The sequence below is a fragment of the Phasianus colchicus genome, chromosome 22, assembly GCF_987193195.1.
Source record: "Phasianus colchicus chromosome 22, bPhaCol1.hap1.1, whole genome shotgun sequence".
Lineage (NCBI taxonomy): Eukaryota > Metazoa > Chordata > Aves > Galliformes > Phasianidae > Phasianus > Phasianus colchicus.
Genome location: NC_143457.1, coordinates 1,069,981 through 1,087,339, shown reverse-complemented (window position 1 = coordinate 1,087,339; position 17,359 = coordinate 1,069,981). Strand labels below are relative to the sequence as shown.

At 56.4% G+C, this 17,359-nt stretch overlaps 1 protein-coding gene across 1 annotated transcript; it reads right to left on the bottom strand.

The window, feature by feature from the left end:
- Positions 1-1,142: 1,142 nt before the first annotated feature.
- Positions 1,143-15,407, bottom strand: SLC2A1 (solute carrier family 2 member 1). The gene is made up of 10 exons (XM_031607987.2): positions 15,253-15,407; positions 11,049-11,141; positions 5,819-5,979; positions 4,982-5,222; positions 4,425-4,587; positions 4,155-4,342; positions 3,894-3,998; positions 3,613-3,714; positions 3,114-3,317; positions 1,143-2,713 (listed from the first exon to the last, which is right to left on the bottom strand). The coding sequence occupies exons 1-10, from the start codon at positions 15,268-15,270 to the stop codon at positions 2,516-2,518; spliced, it is 1,473 nt and encodes a 490-aa protein (XP_031463847.1). The 5' UTR covers positions 15,271-15,407; the 3' UTR covers positions 1,143-2,515.
- Between the last annotated feature and the right edge of the window lie 1,952 nt (positions 15,408-17,359).

Sequence of the window (17,359 nt, the reverse complement as noted above, 5' to 3'; positions counted from 1 at the left end):
GCAGCTCCCTGAGACTGTAGGAACACTTGTGGGAACAGGGGATGCTGGGATGGTCAGCGCCTGCTGGCACAGTGCCTCAGGACGTGGAGGATTTGGGTCACTGTGGCTGAGGATTTGGAACTGTGGCAGTAATCCCCCAAGACATGCCATGGCCAGGCTGGCTCTATGTGACACATCAGGGCCAGCGTCCCTTCCACAGTGCTGCCACTTGGCACAGCATCACTATTGGCTGCTTAAAGCGGTATGGAAATTAATTTTTTACAGGTCTGCAGGCTGGGCATCTCTGGTAGCAGGGCCTGCACAGCAATGAGAAGGGAATGGAAGCACCAGTAAAGGTGATCAGAGCAACCCAACGTCCCACCACACAGAATATTTTAGGGAAAATTGGAAGATTTTTACAGGAGCTTTTCTCTATGACCCTTTGGAACAGCCATCTCCCTGTATACACTTCAGGGCAAAGAGCTATTCTGACAAATAGCAGAAAACCGAAGCGAACAAGCTCAGCACTTCTTTGCCCAGCAGTGTTCAGACTTGCAGCCCTTGGCACTGGGTTAGGTAAAGGAGAAATTCCCCCAGGAAGCAGCCAGGAGATGGCAACAACACAGCCAAGAGCACAGTGTGGGCATTTCGTAACAAGGAGCCTTGCATCCCTGTGAGGAAAAGCTTTGGCAAGGAGCAGCACACACTGGGGAGCCCACTGCTACTCCCAGAACAGGGATAGGACACAAACACCCCATGACCAGCACCTGAGCTGCACGCAGGGATGGCCTCACTGAAGCTCTGACCCGCTGCACTCCATCCACCAGCACTCCTCCCAGAAATAAAGGCACACAGCACAGCAGGTTGGGTCGCTGCATACATTCCTGTTTATTGTTAGCACACCACACGCCTTTCTCCATTCTCTTGGCACTTATGTTTATGCACAGTAGGAAAAAAAAAAAATGTGTGCAGTTTCTGGGATGCTGCACAGATATGTGATGAGTTGTGATGAGTTGTCATGGTTTTTTTCTACCTTTATTTTCAATGTACTCACTTCCAAAACAGACAAATAAATTAAAAAAAACACTATTAAATAACTGCACATGGCTTTGGGAATGTGCCAGTAGCTCCTACAACAGTTGCACGCAGGGGAAAAGGGCTGCTTTTTGTGTTGGTTTTTTTTTTTTTTTTTAAGTTTTGTTTTAAAAGGACAGTTTTTCTTGTTTTTAATATACTAAGGACTAAAATTCAGTGCAATAGATACAACTACAGTGCAGGTAATTAACTATACAAAAGTCATCCTAACCATGTACAAGCTTTCCTTAGAGTTGCTATAGAGACTAAACCTTTGCATCTGTACCTTTTTGTATACATTATACACTGTGAATATACTCCAGGAATATTTACAGTACAGTTCCTTGTCAATCAGAAGCACTATAACTTAACGTCTACTATTAACACCATTGAACAAAAATATATATAATATAAATATCTTCCAGTCTGTACACAGAGCAGGAAATGTATGTATCCGTGTGGTGAATTTCGGTGACTCCGGGATCCATGTGGTGACGATGGGCAAGGCGTGCTGCAGCGTGGGACCGCCGCCCGCTCCTGGCTCCGCAGGGCTCCGGGGGACAGCATGGTGCCAGGGAAGGCTGAGGCCACAGCTCTGTGCTGCCACTGAACCCCTGCTCCTCTCCGCCTGCTCTTCGCGCCACGGTTGACCAATAAGGCAAATATTGCCAAGAATACACCAAGAGATCCCCTCCCCTCCCATCTCAGCCTGCCCGAGCGCACAGCCAGCATGAGAACGGATGGAATCCAGGCGAGGAAGCGCACGCAGCCCTCTGCTCAGAAAGGTGAGAAGCTGTTCCAGGAGCCTGCACAAGGGAAGACAGCGCTCTGCCACCTGCTCCAGTACTACTGACCTCCCCAACCTGCTCCAGGGGAAGCGCTCCACTCCGGCACCCACAGAGGAGCAGGGCTGTGCCCACACCTCTCATCCTCAGTGCTGCCCCGAGGCGCTCCCGGAGGACAGGGAATCCCCATCCACAAACCCAATGAGGGGGTTGAAATCTTAGACTGTTTTAAAAAATAACTTTAAAAAAAATGTTGGTTTAGACTTAGTCAAATTACACGATTTCTCTATGATTAGAATGTTAAAAAAAAGTTTCCAGCTTTAAAAACTTCCGCTATGTGATTTTTCGCATGAAATAACCTATCTCTTCATTAAAAAGGGAGCCACCCTCCTGCTCACAGAGGCTGGAGGATGCTGCTTGGTTGGTTTTAAAACATTAGTCATTGTTGCTGAACCTATCGGCTTTGAAATCCTGGACTTGAAACCAGCTAAAATCGTTCCTAGCAAAAATACAGTCAGTCACTGATGAACCAGGCGGTCAGTGGGGGAGTCTGGAGAAGGAGTGTATGCAGAAGAGCCAGACCCCCCGCTCCCTCCTTCCTCGTTTCTGTACAAGTATTAAAAACACTCAGGAGAGAAGTTAGGAGGTTCGGAGGAGACAGGATGTGCCGCAGCTGGTTAGACCTGGGAGTCAGCACCCAAGCTGTGGAACTCATCCGGAGTCTTGTCGCTCTGGCTCGCACCCCCCTGACGGAAGCCGGAGGCAATCTCATCGAAGGTCCGGCCCTTCGTCTCAGGCACCTTGAAGTAGGTGAAGATGAAGAAGAGGACTAGCAGCACCGTGAAGATGATGAAGACGTAGGAGCCGCAGAGTTGCTGAAAAGGAGAGCACCAAGAAGCAGTGAATGCATGGACAGAGCCAGCAAAACCTGGGGCCCTGCTGGGGCTGCCAGAGTGCAGCCACCCACCAGTGCCAGGCACGAAACAATGCACCACAGGCTGTGCCCTCCCCACCCGAGGGACTTGTCATCTAGTGACTGTCCTGCCCATACCCACTGCTTCAAGAACAGTGCCAGCCTGCTCCAGGACGTGGCTTCCCTATACCTCATCCCTAGGGGCATTTCCCATACCAATCTAAAAGCAAACCCAAGTCACAATCCTAATGCAGGTTTTAGGGCTCAGGAATCTTGTCTATATTCATAATCCAACTGGTGTATTGTTAGGCTGCCTGCACACACCCCCAGACCCACTGCCCCAGAAAACAGGAGATGATTACCGCAATGTACTGGAAGCCCATGCCCACAATGAAGTTGGAGGTCCAGTTAGACAGCCCAGCAACAGCAAAGGCAGCAGGACGAGGGCCTTGGCTGAACAGTTCTGCCACAATAAACCAAGGGATGGGACCTGGACCAATCTCAAAGAAGGCCACGAACCCGAAGATGGCAACAATACTGAGGTAGGACATCCAGGGCATTTGGTCCTAGTCCAAAGGAGGGAGAAAACAGGTCAGTGAGTGCTGCTCATACGGACTGACAAAGTGTGCAGCCAGCACAGGTGAGACTCCAGACAAGCATGGTGCTAGCAGAAGCCACGGGGTTTTTCTGGATTGGAAATGGTGTTTCTGGGACCCTGAGAGAGATCTGCAGAGAAGACCACACAGATCCCTGGGAAGAGGACATCCTTCCTCATCTCCAACCCTATCTCCCCACAAGCCATCACAGTGAGCAGTGGTGTGCAGGGCATCCTCCCATCCACCCCCAGCCCCCACCACTCACCAGCAGCGTCAGAGCAATGGTCATGAGCACTGCACACCCTGCCATCCCTGCCAGGCCGATGAGGTGAAGGGTCCTGCGTCCAGCTCGCTCCACAACGAAGAGCTGTCAGGTGGGAAGACATCCATCAGCACCTCCAGCTGGAGAAAATCTCCTCCTCCCTTTTCCCTCCTTACCTGCACATACTTTCTCAGGTAGCACATCACACACTCACCACTCCCCACTTCCACAGAGCTCACCAGCCCAACACAAAGCTCTCAGGTGAGGTGGAGGCTACAACTCACCGAAACAACAGTGAAAGCTGTGTTCACCACCCCAGAGCCAATGGTGGCATAGACAGGCTGCTCCACACCTGACTTCTCAAAAATGCTGGTGGAGTAGTAGAAAACCTACAAACAGAAAGGATATGCCATGAGGAAAGGAGTCACCTCAGCCTGGGGCTGGCACCAACCCACAAGCTGTGCACACTGCACCCAGCAGAGCCCAAGCTCTTGTGGCTGGGTGAAACAAGCTGACCCACAGTGGGTCCCCGGCCCTACACTCACCGCATTGATCCCTGAGAGCTGCTGGGACAGCTGCAACACGATTGCAATGAGGATGGGCTGGCGGTACATGGGAGAGCGGAAGAGCTCCATTATAGTGACCTTCTTCTCTCTCATCATTTGCCGGCTCTCCTCCTTCATCTCCTGCAGGTCACTGCTGACATCTGTCGTGCCTCGGAGCTTCTTGAGGACTGAGGGGAGACAGAGTCCAGGTCAGGAGTGGCTGAGGGCCCCATGCACGGCAGAATGAGCTCAGGGTTGAGAGTCACTCACCGCTCTTGGCTTTGTTCTCCTCATTGCGGTTGATCAGGAGGAAGCGAGGGCTCTCAGGGGCAAAGGGGAGGATGATGCACTGCAGCAGGGCAGGGACAAAGATGAACCCCAGGAGAAGTGGCCAGAGCGAGTCATTTCCCATTATCAAGTCCAAGCCAAACACCTGAGAACAAGAAGTTTTGAGCCTCATCAGTGCTGTAGAGTCTCCCCTTCTCCTTTAATCCAGTTCATTGCAGGCCCAACCCAGCTCTGCTTTGTGGAGCACACACAGACACTCAAGCTTCACAGTGTGCCTATCAGAGGGGCAGAGCACCATGCTGTGTCCAAGTAGCCTATAGGCATTACAACCTGATGCTGGACATTCAAACCCTACATCTTATCTCATCCTTGTGCCTGTTGAGCCCTGCGCCATCTCTCCAGCCCTCACACTTCCTGAGGAGCTGTACAGAGGTATAGAGCAATGCTCCTGGGCCACTTGAGACCAGAGCAGCATCAACAACGCGCTGACTGTCCAGAAACAGTGCTGCAGACAGACAGACCCCCTGGACAGCACTTACTTGTGCAATGAGAATGCCCAAGACAATGCCAAGCTGGTGGAAGGTCCCCAGCGCACCCCGCAGCGCAGTCGGTGACACCTCGCCCACGTACATGGGCACGAAGCCAGTGGTGAGGCCAGAGTACAGGCCGATGATGAAGCGGCCAAGAATGAGCATCTCAAAGGACAAAGCCATCTTGGAGAAGCCCATGAGGACAGCGGCCAGGAAGGCGAGGACGTTTGACATCAGCATGGAGTTACGTCTGCGGAGGCAAGGAGGGAACTCAATGAGAACATCAGACTGACGGGAATATCGGGAGGGGTTGTGCAGCCACGTGAAACCAAACGCCAACACTGTGCACGAGGGAGGTGTCCGCAGTCATTCCCCATGCAGGAAAGCATCCAAGGCTGAAGCGTAAGCACCACACAGGGCTCACCGTCTGTCTCTGCAGCCTTCAGGGCAGTGCAGGCACATGGCCACACACCACTGGGAAGCAGAGACACTCACAGGGTTCGGTAGGATAAGGCTGATGCTCCCCCGTGACAGCCAGACAGTTAAACAGATGCTGCCCTAAGGAGCACCACACAGCGCCGTTTTGATACACGCTTAGCTGAAACAGCAGACTCTGAAAAGGCCAACAGGAAAGCTATTAAGGGACAGACTACACGCTTTTGGCTCATGCAAAGGGCTCAGCTCTGCAGCAGGCCAAGCCTTGGGGAGGCCAGGAAAGAAGGCTTGCCAACTCCCAGCACAGGCAGTAACAAGCTACAGAGAGTGGAAGAATGGTCTCATGAGCAAGGCAAGAGCCCCAGAGCCAGGCCCTGCCACCAGGGGAGGTGGCACGTGCTTGGTGCTCACCGGCCGAAGCGGTTGACGAAGAGTCCCACAGAAAAAGACCCAATCATGCCTCCAACTGAGAAGATGGCAACAGAGAGGGACCACAGAGTGGTGAGGGTGGCAGGGCTGATGGGTTCCTCATATCTGTACAGCCAGGTGCGGTTGTAGAAGTCTTCAATCACCTGCAAGGGGGAAGAAATGAAACCACAGGGTAAGGCTGTCTCACGCCAAGAGGTTCACGTACATCTGCCTATAGAGCTGTGCAGGGCTGGGCATGTCCACACTCACAGCCTGCCCCAACACACAGCATTTCCTTGAGGAAGAGCAGCATATGGGCAGACCCACAGCACCAACAACATCCCACTGCAACAGTGGATGCAGCACAGCCCCCAGCACACCTTACCCCAAGCACCGTTGGCTCAGGAAGGATGTGACAGCCCAACATAGGTACCTTGGTCTGGCACACTGCGGCCTGTCCCACCCCCCTGGCACCATAAGGCAGGGTTCACCAGCTGCAGGATGCAAAGCTTTGCCCAGGCTCGCTTTGAAGTGGAGCAGACACCACAGGCTCCAGCCCTGGCTGCACAGCTTGGTGTCAGCCAGGCGCAACTCCTACACCACAGCCACATGCGGCTGCTCAGATGGACTGTGTTGAGCCTCACATCCTCTGCCAGTGGCTGAAATTCCCATTCCCAGTTTCGGTGAGGAGCGAGACTCCTGGCCTCATCACAGCCGCTGCCATCCTAATTCCTCCCCACAGGCAGCTGTACCTCCACACCTGGGACAGCAACCCTGCCCTGATTTCGGTGCTGCAGCCCAAACAAGGAGGCTGGGATCATCTGGCAGCAGGGCACCTTCACCGCTGACGCCCAGGCTGGTGTGGGCACAGAGCTGAGCGCCCTTCAAAGCTTTCCCTAGCTATTACCCACACACCCTTCTGCTAAGGCTGAGCAAGTCCTCCTCCACTCCTGCTGCTTGAGATTTCATCTTCATCACCAGTGCCATGAATTCCTCGGCCTCAGCCCAGCCACCTACAGACTGCGGGCAGCTCCCCACCGCCCTGCAAGCCTCAGTCACAAGGCTTGGCCCAACTCTCCCCATCACAAGACAATGTGTCACCGAGCAAGCCCTGGTTTGCCGGCACGTTCCCATTAAACCCAGCGCTCCTTTGCTTTCCACTAGATGGGAGCCACCCAGCTGCAGGCTGGCAGCAAGCTGATAGCACGGCTCGGATCTGGGAGGAAACCTGACAGGATGCACAGTGAAAATGCAGCCAGACAGGTTTGGGCTCATCCTGCCAAGGCTCAGCGCTGCCAAAACGCCTCCAAAGCCATCACAGGAAGGTCGGGCTGCTCCTCGGGTCACTGCGGACAGGCAGGGATACAGCGAGAGAGGGGGGCTGAGCAGGGCTACAAGAGCTGCTTGGGTCCCTGTGTATTTCTACAGAAACACAGCCAGCCAGAGAGCTTCAAGCAAGCCAGCAAGTGCCACGGGCAGCTCCTTCCCAGAGCAACACACCTGTGCCCTGGAGAAATAAGGGCACAGGTACAACGACACTGTCCCTACTAATAGAGGAGCTCCACTGGCTGCATGAAGGGCTTCATGCAGCTCTTCGGCAAAGCGATGGGTCCTGAGGCTTCTTCCTACCTAAGGTCACCAAAACATTTGCAACTACGGTTGGAGCTCACACCAGAAAAAAAGAAAAGCCCACTGCCTTAACCAAGCTGCACGCAGCAGCACAACTTGGAGCTGCCAGCTTCCTGCCATGCACACAGCAAAGAGCAGGTTTCATCCTTCAAGATCTCGATTTCTCTTCCCAGATGATAAAGGAGGGCCTGAAACTCCAAATCCTGATTATTAGACTCCTGAAAATTGCATTAGGGAGGAAGATGGTTGAAGGGAAGCTGTGTTTAAAGCTCAAGCTGGGCAGAGAAGCAATAAGCTTGTCTTCTCTACCAGGAACTTAGTGGCTGCAGTTATTTAACAATTTATGTAATGAACGCACCAGCGTGATGCGGGCTAAAAATAGGGCCTGCAATGGGACCTGGGATGCAGCTCCACACAAAGCTCGATCAGGTTGCAGTGGATCTTCTCCAGAATACCACAAGTGGAATTTTTATCACCAGCAGCCCTGATTCACTGCTTTACAGCCTCGCAGGGAAGACAAACGTGACCAGGAGAGGCCGCACCAAATTCCTGCCTGCCTTCCTCAGAAGCCTGCAGCTGACTTCCTGAGAAGTAGAGAGGAATTCAAGTGATGGCCGATGCCCCAGAGCTGGCCAAGCCCTGCTTCCTCTGGGCTGTGGTTTTGCTGCTCCTCCCAGTACTGTGAAGGCCCAAGGGGTCAAACAAACAGCACTCCAAATCCCTCCTCCCAGCCCCTTTCCCTGTGCAAAAGCAGCCAGTGGGGAACCCTACTGTGAGCAGATTGCTAGGAGGGGATGAAAAACCCTTTTGAGCTTAAAAGGAGAGGAAGAACGAGGGGGGTATTACAATTTGCAAAGGCTGTTTGTGCCTCCCTGCCTTCCTCCTTCCCCCTGCTTCGTTTCAGCTGAGTGTTTTCACCAGCCCTCACCTGCTTTTACACCATCCCCTCCACGCATCACCTCTACCACCGCCCTGCAAGGAACAAGCAGCTGTTTCAACAGCATGGTCTATATTGGGAGGACCACAAAACCAGCATTCAGCCCTCACAGCAAGAAAGGTCCCTTTCTTGGCTGTTTTTTGGTGAGGCAGCTGGGAATGGGTGCAAGCAAACCATGCTGTGCATGCATTGCTGAAGCCAAGAGATTGGTGCACAATTTCTACAGTCAGAGGGCATCCCGAAGTACTTCCCCAGCTCTTCTGCATCCCAAAGCTTGCTGGAAGGCTCACCCCCAGAGCACAGCACAGCCCTGGGAATCTGAAACAGCACACAGACCTTTGTGTGCTGCAGGTCTGCATGAAACAGAGCTCCCAGCAGTGAGGGCTCAGCTGGACATCATCCCCAGGCTCTGCAAGATGGGGGAACACATCCTGTGAGAGGGCCTTACCCATCCCTTGCCAAACATCTGTCTGCTTTCCCCCCAGATCTGGTGCTGCCCCAAGGGAAGACCCCACAGGACAGTTGGGATGCACTCACTCCCTCTCAGCAGGATCTTAGCAGAGCAGGCTGCAGAACAGTCCCTCCAGCCATCAGGAAAATAGAGACATAAGGAAGTGACTCGCATCCCCATCCCAGGCACCGACACAAGCAGGTAGGGCACTGATGCAATGCAGTAATTACAGCACGTCTGCTTCCTGAGGTCCCTGAGCACTCAGCACTGCATCAAGAGCCGCCCTGCACAGGGCTTTGGGGATAGGGAAATTAGAGCAGATGTCATACAGGGCTCCTCAGCTCACCACACTGCTCCTACCGCTGCACTTTGGCTCAGGCATGAGGCACATGGTGCTCCCCAGCCCCTGCCCTGCAGAGACCATCACCCAACATAAAGGCCATCAGCCAGCACAGGTGGGCTGCAGGTGCCTGGACATGATGGCAAGCCCACTCACCTCCACTAAAAGGACTCCTCTTTCCACATGTGCAGTGTTTGGCAAGTTTTTTTTGCCTCGAGCATTTTCCCCCTTCATACATTTTTCAGTGCTCAAGGTGACACACCACTGTTTGTGCTCTAATGCAACGTCAGAAGACCTTGCAGCCCATCCACCAATCCCACCAGTAATAGGATTAATCCTCTCATGGCACAAATTCTGCCTCAGAGTTTTAATTATTCAGGATTGTGCATTGGAGGTTTGGATGTTTTAGTTCTCCCCACAGCCCAGGAACAGCCAGTTCCTTCAAGCAGAGCAGCAGCTGAAGCCCAGTTTGTCTTTCAACACCTTGCCCTGGCAACCGAGCTTTGCCCAGGGCATGTTACAAGCACAATAGAGAATTTCTGAGCTAACACTTCCAGGGCCATAAAACTTCAAAAGGCAGTTCAGGGGAGCCCAAGTTTCTCAGGGCCCCCACGTCCCCACCAGATGCCTGGCCACAGGAGGGTCCTGGCTCCTGCTAGCTGTGGTACAGGAAGGAGCAAATCCCTACTGCTGTTCATCATCCCTTGCACACAGCTCGTTTCCTCATCTGTCCCAAAACACACATTCACCTCCTGGGGACATTTGGCCTCTGGTAGCTGCATAGGGTCATTCCCCCCCCCATATCTGCTCCCCCAAGCATCATGATGCTCTCACCCTTTAAGACCCCAATTAGTTGGTAATGCAAGCTTCCCTTTGAGGGATCCATGTAGGATCTCACTTCGCCCCACTGGTGACCACCACCACCACCCCACAGAGCCCAGCAGCTGGGCTACAGGCTCAGGTCCCAGCAGCAGGTTAGAGCACGGCTCGCCACAGCCCAGCAGCCCAGGTGAGTTATTGCTCCCACACCCAGAGCACGGCCAGCCCTGCCTTCCCCCTCCCTGGCCGCCACCGCCCGGCGCCTGCTGAGTCAAGGATGAGGCAGCTCTTGGGCATCCCCCCACCGCGGTGAAAGGGCGCGGAGAGAGGAAGCGCCAGGTGCCTGCCCTCCTGCAGGCCTAACCTGGGGCTGGTGGGGGGGGACGACGACAACAGGAGGACTATGGAGAGGAGGGTGAAGGCTTGGCAGACACAGGAGGCCTGAGGCACCTCACTTTCTTTTGGAAGAGAGTGGGCAGCTCCAGCAACCCCAACCCAGTGGTATCCCACAGCCTCTGCCGGAACAGTAATTATCAGCCCCTCCCCACGCAGGCAGCCCACCAGGGCTGTTATCTCCATCTGTGGGGCCGTGTGGGTGAGCACTCCCAGGCTGGCTTGTCCCAAACTCTTCCATCGCTCGCCCAGCAAAGCCACACCAGAGAAAGTGCTGCAGTTCTCATGGTGTGCCTCGTGTCTGGACTCTGATTCTCAGCCACCAGAGCTCCCCCGGCTGCCCAGCAGGGAGTCACTGCTCAACATGACCAAGATCCTAATTAGCTTCCAAAATCTTTGCTAAGGCTGAGGTTAAAAGTCATACCAACCCACCCCGAGAGCCTCTCAAGCACAGGCATGCAATTCCCAGAAAACGCCAGCAAAACACTAAGCAAAAAAGGAAACTAATTCTCCCGGGAACACAAGAGCTAAATAGCTCCTTAACAAATCCCATTAGGCGGTAAGCTGCCTAGCAGGATGTACTATTTCGGCCAGGCTCAGGGCGGATGCTCGAGGCGGGATGGAGGTGTGTTTGTTTTCGAGCCCGGCACCGCTCTGCTCTCACCTTCTGTGGGGCATTGATGACACCAGTATTGTAGCCAAACTGCAGCGAGCCCAGCACTGCTCCTCCCACGGCCAGCATCAGGCGAGCTGTCATCTGCAGGGAGAAGGAGCAGAGGGTTATGTGCGCCCCGCAGCCCCCGAGGAAATGAAAGGGAAAGCCCCCTCCCTCCCCCTCCTTTCCCCAGCTTTCATGGTTTTCTGACACGCACGTGGGCTGAACAACAAACAGAACAACACGACACCGTTTTGGGATTTATTTATTTATTGTTGCCTCCAGACTGGGGCCAGAAGCGCGGCCCCGTCGGGGTGACCGCATGCACCACCACATCCACGTGCCAAGAGGCAGAGAGAACCACAGGCCAAGCACACCGTGACGTCCCCGGCTCGGCACTGCTTGGCTTGGCCCATCCCTGCCTGCATTCCTGGGGACATGGCAGCAGCCCATGGCTTCCACCTCTCTCCCAAGCAGCTGGGTCATGCTACAAAGCTCTGCATCCCTTCTCTCTCTCCAATTTGGGGCAAAAAGCACTCCCCACAAACTGACCGAGGGCAGCAGAGCCATCCAAACTTGGAGTCAGCCCTGCAGCGCCATCCCATCCCCGTGTGGGGATGCCCCACCACTAACAAAGCGTTGTCAGAGCCCAGCTCATCGTTTCCCAGTGATTATCCAACACCTCAGTGCCTCTGGCTGTTTGGCAAGCCCTCGCCCACCTCCCCTTTCTCCTGCTTAAGCTACAGCAACAATCGGAGGCTTGTCTTGGAGCAAGGTCAGGGCAGGCCAGCACTTGGACACCTCCATCAATGGCCCAATTATCCCAGGCAGGAGATTTCCCTGCTGCTCAGCCCAGCCTTGGTGCCCTGAGAAATGGGATTGAAGTTCCCAGGGTGGGTTAAGCAGCTTAGGGACATTCACGTGAACCTAAAGCCCCTTCTCCAGGGCCCTCACGGGAGCACGCAGCCCCAGGACACACAGCAGCCTTCTTTCTCCTTTCCTATGGCCACTACCCATCTGTGTGTCATCAGTGAGCGCCGTGTGGGTGCCATCTGCTTCCTGCATGGGCACCTCCCCTGCTGTCCTGGCACAACCCCGGCAGCTCAGCTCATGCCATGCTGTGACCAACCACTTCCCCTGCTTCCATCCCTGCAGCTCTCAGCCTGCTTCCTGCCTGCTGCCTTCCCCTCTGCTATCACACAGAGGGTCAGGTTGGGGGTAAGGGAAGCACCCTGCCCCAGATGGCAGTGGGCATGGCCCCGTGCTGAGAGCAATCAGACACCACTTGCAGCCATCGGGTTTGGGCATTGCTGTGTGCAGACAGGGGTTCGGTTCCGGGATTCTTGCGGGTCCCATCCAGCTCACAACATTCTATGGTTCTGTGATTACTGAGTGCACTTGAGACAAGTCCCCAAACCACAGGTGACCCAGCACAGCAGCCATCCAGCATTGGGCATTCCCATAGATCCACCATACCCTGCTGTTCATCACTCCCTGGATCCCCACCCCACCTCCTGCTACATGCCTGGCAAGAGAGGTGCAGCCCTGCACACTCCCAGCACAGAGCAACACCTGGTCTTGCAGGACCCACCTAAGCACGGGAGCACACAGACACACCGAGGGGTGACACTGTGATACGAAGCAACTGGCAGCAGCCCACCAGCACCCCTGCCAACCTGTCCTTCTCTGCCATAACAAGGAATTAGGAAGTTCAGTGGGAAGAGCAGCAACGGGACCCCAGGCTGCCTCAGGAAATAAAGCCAGCATGCCGTTAATTATGTTCATTAATTAGGATTGGCCTGAACGCAACAATTGGCTTCCCAGGGAATCGGGGAGGTTTGGGCACTTGGCTTTGTTCAACACGTCTGAGCAGAGCAAGCCCAGCTCCAGCAGCCATGGCAGAAGGAGATCAGCACCAGGCTGCAGAGCTGCAACATGGGGTGAGAGCGGGCTGAGCAGCACTGCCAACAAGTTAAAGAGCAGAGTGCGGTGCCACCACCTCTCCCATGCCAACCTCCATGCAACCACAGCGCACGCGAGAAGCACACTGAGCTCAAATCAACACCTAAAAAAGCAAACAACGCTCTGTGCTTTGCTTCTTTCCCTCCCAAGAGTGGCGACTCCAGCCCTGTTTGACACAGCAAAGTGCTCTCCCAGAGCAGGAGTGGGCCGGTGAGCACCAGTTTGCACGTATAACAACGCGTGCCATCGGTCCCACGTATGTCACGACGAGCAGGAAGCGTCAGTGAGTCACACGTTGTGTTGGCAGGGAAGGCTTTGGGAAGGGAGTGAGAGGAGCTGAATGTGCTGCCTGCCGGCTGCCGCCATGAACTTTGCTCCAGGAAGATGCTGGCCATGCTGGCAGCCCCCAGAGGGTTTCTCTGGCAGGGGGTTGAGGCATGCTGCAGGAAGCTGTGCTGCTCAGAGCACTGCATTTGCATGGGGTGTAGGAGGAAGAAGTGGGGCACGCAGCCTCAGTGCATTCAGTGAGTGAAAGTCTTCAGCTTGCACCAGGCAGGGGGATGTTCATCAAAAAAACAAAACAAAAAAACTAGAGTGACCCTAATTCACTGTCCTACGGGAGACTTCAGCAGAAATCATGGGATTTGTGCTCAGGAGAAGCCCAACTGTTGGATGCGGTCCCAGGCAGACGTGAGTCAGTGGCCATGAGGGGTGCTGCACAGAGCCTGGCCATGAAAGGAGAGGCTCAACATGGGGGAAGAAAAAAAAAAAAGCTAGTTTCTAGTTGCCGCCTGGCGTGGGAAACTCTCGTCAAGCTGCGCAGAGAGCGCTGCTTTGTTAACCCTCAGTGGGGCCAAGCTCCTGTCCCCGTGCCCTCTATGGGCACAGAGCCTGCGTGCTGCACAGAGAAGTTGGGGAACAGCACCTGGCCGTGTGCCCTGCATGGAGCACTGGGGAGCAGCTGGGAGCACCACGGGATGAAGAAGTGAATCATCCTCCAAACAACTCAAAAAACAAGACAAAACCAAAATAAAGAAGTCCCAAGATGGGAATAGCACAAAGATCTCGACCGAAACTTCCCATAAGGGCTGTCGCACACTACCGGCCATGGGGAGCCCCATGCACTGCAGTCCCACGGACACCCGGCGTCCCACAAATCCCTCCCGGTGCAGTAAATCCCCCCTGCCCCCGGCGGCCACCAGCAAGGTCATGGAGTGAGGCTGTGGGGCGATGAAGCACAGCAGTGGGCAGCAGAAAATAACTCCGCCCGGCGATTTCGCAGCCCCCCCAGCACAGCACAGCACCGACCGTGCTCAGATCCCATTTGGGGTCGGCATGCAACGCCAGGGATGTGGCACCGGGCTCAGCCACAGCAATGCGGGGACGCAGCGCTCCCCACAGCCCCCCCGCGGCACCACGGACGCGCTCGGGGGCTGCTGCTGCTGAAAGGCCTCCGCGACGAAAAGGAAAATGGGTCAACGCCGTCGCTCTCTGTTATATTTTTTTTCAGTAAGGTCAGCCGGGGACATGGACGGATATCTCGGCGTTTCCCAAGCGCGGGTTCGCCGCTTGAGCAGCCCCGCGGAGTTCTGTTACGCAAAGCCCGGAGCACGAAGGACGGCTCTCGCACCCCCCCAACCCCCAAACCAGCACAGCCCGGGACCACCGCGCAACGGCGGATCAGAGCACGGCACAAACCGAACGCACAGAGCCCATTCCGGACCGGAATTGTGTCGGGAAAGCAAAGCCCCCCGCCCCTCATTCCCCCATCAGAGGGGCAGCTACTGCGGACCCCAGAAGGGCAGCAATAGGGGCTCCGCCACTCGGTGACGCGGGACAGCGTCAGCCGCCGCCGCCATCGGCTCTTCTCCTCTCCTAAAAAAGTTGCGTCAGTTTCACGTTCCCCCTCCATCGAGGATCCGCCGCACCGGAGCGCTCCGCGCTTCCCGGCCCCGACTCGGCTCAGCCCAGAAGGGGAACCGCACAGCGATCTTTCCGCACTGCTTTCCCCCAACAAACCCCGAACTATTTCCGCACCCACCCTGCCCCCGGCGCTCCGTCCCTATTTTTTACCCTTTTTAAGCTCCATTCCGGCGACGCTGCCCTCCCCACCCCCCATCCCGGCGGCGCGTTGGGGTTTTTCCACGCTCCCTCATCCCGCGCTCCCCCCGCACCGCGTTGCATAACTCCCTTCCTCCCCCTGCCGAGCCAAGCCGGGCTCCCCCCGCCGCCGGCCGCCGGCCCCGCACACCTTGCTGCCGCTCTCCATGTTGCTCCGGAGGCGTCGGATCGGCGCGGGGCAGCAGAGCGATGTCGCGCGGCCGCCGCGGGGGCATTGGAGCGGCTTAAGAGGCGGTGCGGGGGGCGAGCGCGGCACGGCGCGGGGCGGCGCCCATTGGTGGAGCGGGAGAGGGGGCGTGGCCGGAGGGGCGTGGCTTCGAGAGGGGGCGTGGCCTGAGGGGGGCCCGGCGGGGGTGTGCGGGGGGCGGGAGCGCGGGGCGGTGGGGGAGCGGGGGGAGCACGTGCGGGGTGCGCGCGTGGAGGTGGGGGGTGCGCGCAAGGGCGTGCACGAGCGCACATGGAGCCGCGCGCACGAGCGTGAGCATCCGTCTGGCCGAGTGCACACGTGCGCGCTCCTGTCCCCCCCGTATGCGCGCACACCCCCGTGTGTCGGCGCGCCGCGGGACGGGGCCGGGAGGGGCGCGGGGCGATGTGCGGCCGCGCACGTCCGCCGGCTCCGCCCCTCCTCCATCCGCGGGGCCGCGCCGGGGCCGGGGGCTTTGTGTGGCCGGGGCAGAGCCCCCCCTTCCCCCCTTTCGCAGCCACGGTCGCAGAAAGGCCAAAAAGCGGAGTTTTCCCCGCAAACGGCGCTGGGGGCGGCGGGCCGCTCGCTGCTCGCCTTTCTGCTTTGCGAAAAGTGGGAATTGTGCAAAAAGTCGCGATCGGCGCGGGGGGGCTGGAAGGGGGGGGAGGTTCGCTTCCCGGAATCCTTCTTTGCTCCAAATTTGGGCATTCGGGTGAACCCTCGCGTCCGCACAGAGCAGACCCCGCATTTCGGCGGCCCCGCACTCTGTTCTCCCTCTCTTTGTGAATGGAAGCCCCAAATCCCAGCGAAGGGCTTTGAAACGAAGGGACGTTTTGCTCCAAATGGAAAAGTCTGGGAGCGAGAGTTGATGGAACAGAAACGAAGGAAATGGGCCACTGGGAACACAGCCACGGTGCTCCCGGGGGGCTCAGGAGGGGTGAAGGGAGATTCCGCCTTTCCCTTCCCTTTGAGGCAGTGTAAATAAAGCCCCGAGGGGTCGGGAGGGGGCTGTGGGATTTGCCGTCGGGTTTCCTTGGGGTGGAGGTCACAGAGAGGGGCTGCACATCCATCCGGGCCTTCAGGGCTGCCACAAAAGGGTGTTTGGGGTGTTCAGCCATGGGTGTGCGCTGCACCCCAGCCCAGACCTGGGGCCACCACCCCAATCCTGCCCGGCACAGGGACGGCCCCACACACTGTGATATTGGCACAGGCTCACCCCATCCAGGTCACCCTGCAGTTGCAACGTCGCATTTCAGTGCTTCAACACCCGAACACAACGCCCTCTCCCATTGCTGCTTGCACAACAGCTGCCAACAGCTGCAGCCTCGGCGACCCATCCGCAATCCTCAGCGAATTGGGTCAAACCGACTGGATTTGGGGCCTCAAGGGATGAAACTCCACGTCCAGTGGGGAGTTGGGGTCATGGGCAGGGCTGGGCGATGCCGTCCCCAAGTGCCATGCCGGTGCTGTCCCACCTGAGATTGGCCCAAACCACCACGGGGAGCAGAAAATGGGGCCAGGAGGGGATTTGGGGCCAAGTGAGGGCATGGGGGTGGGCTTCACCCTGATGGACCAGGGAAGCGCTCCCTGCGCTGGGATGCGTTGCGGCAAGCTTGCTGCAGCAATTACCCCATGCAGGAAGACGGATTAATACCCATTACCTAAATAACTCCCCACATAATAATTAGTCAGGTATTCTTAGTCCTCAGTCATGAAAAAGCTCTTTTGCAGAGGCATGTTGGAAACGCGGTCCCGCGCATCAAACGCGCCGACGTGGGATTCTGCTAACTCAGAAGGAGTGAATATGAACCCCAGGCGCAGGCAGGGAGCATCACTGCCGCCCCATCCCGGTGCTGCTGTTTGCAAAGCCCACGGCCAGGGGGGGTTTACCCCCTTTTTGGGGGGTGGTGGGAGGCAGCTCACTGCATTGGGCAGCCAACGCACCCCAAAGCCCTGGGCCGCCCTCGGAGCCGGGTCACCGTCCCACCGCTTCTCCCAATTAAAAGAATGAAAGAAAGGAAATTGGAAATGCGTCCAGCCCTGCTGCACCTTG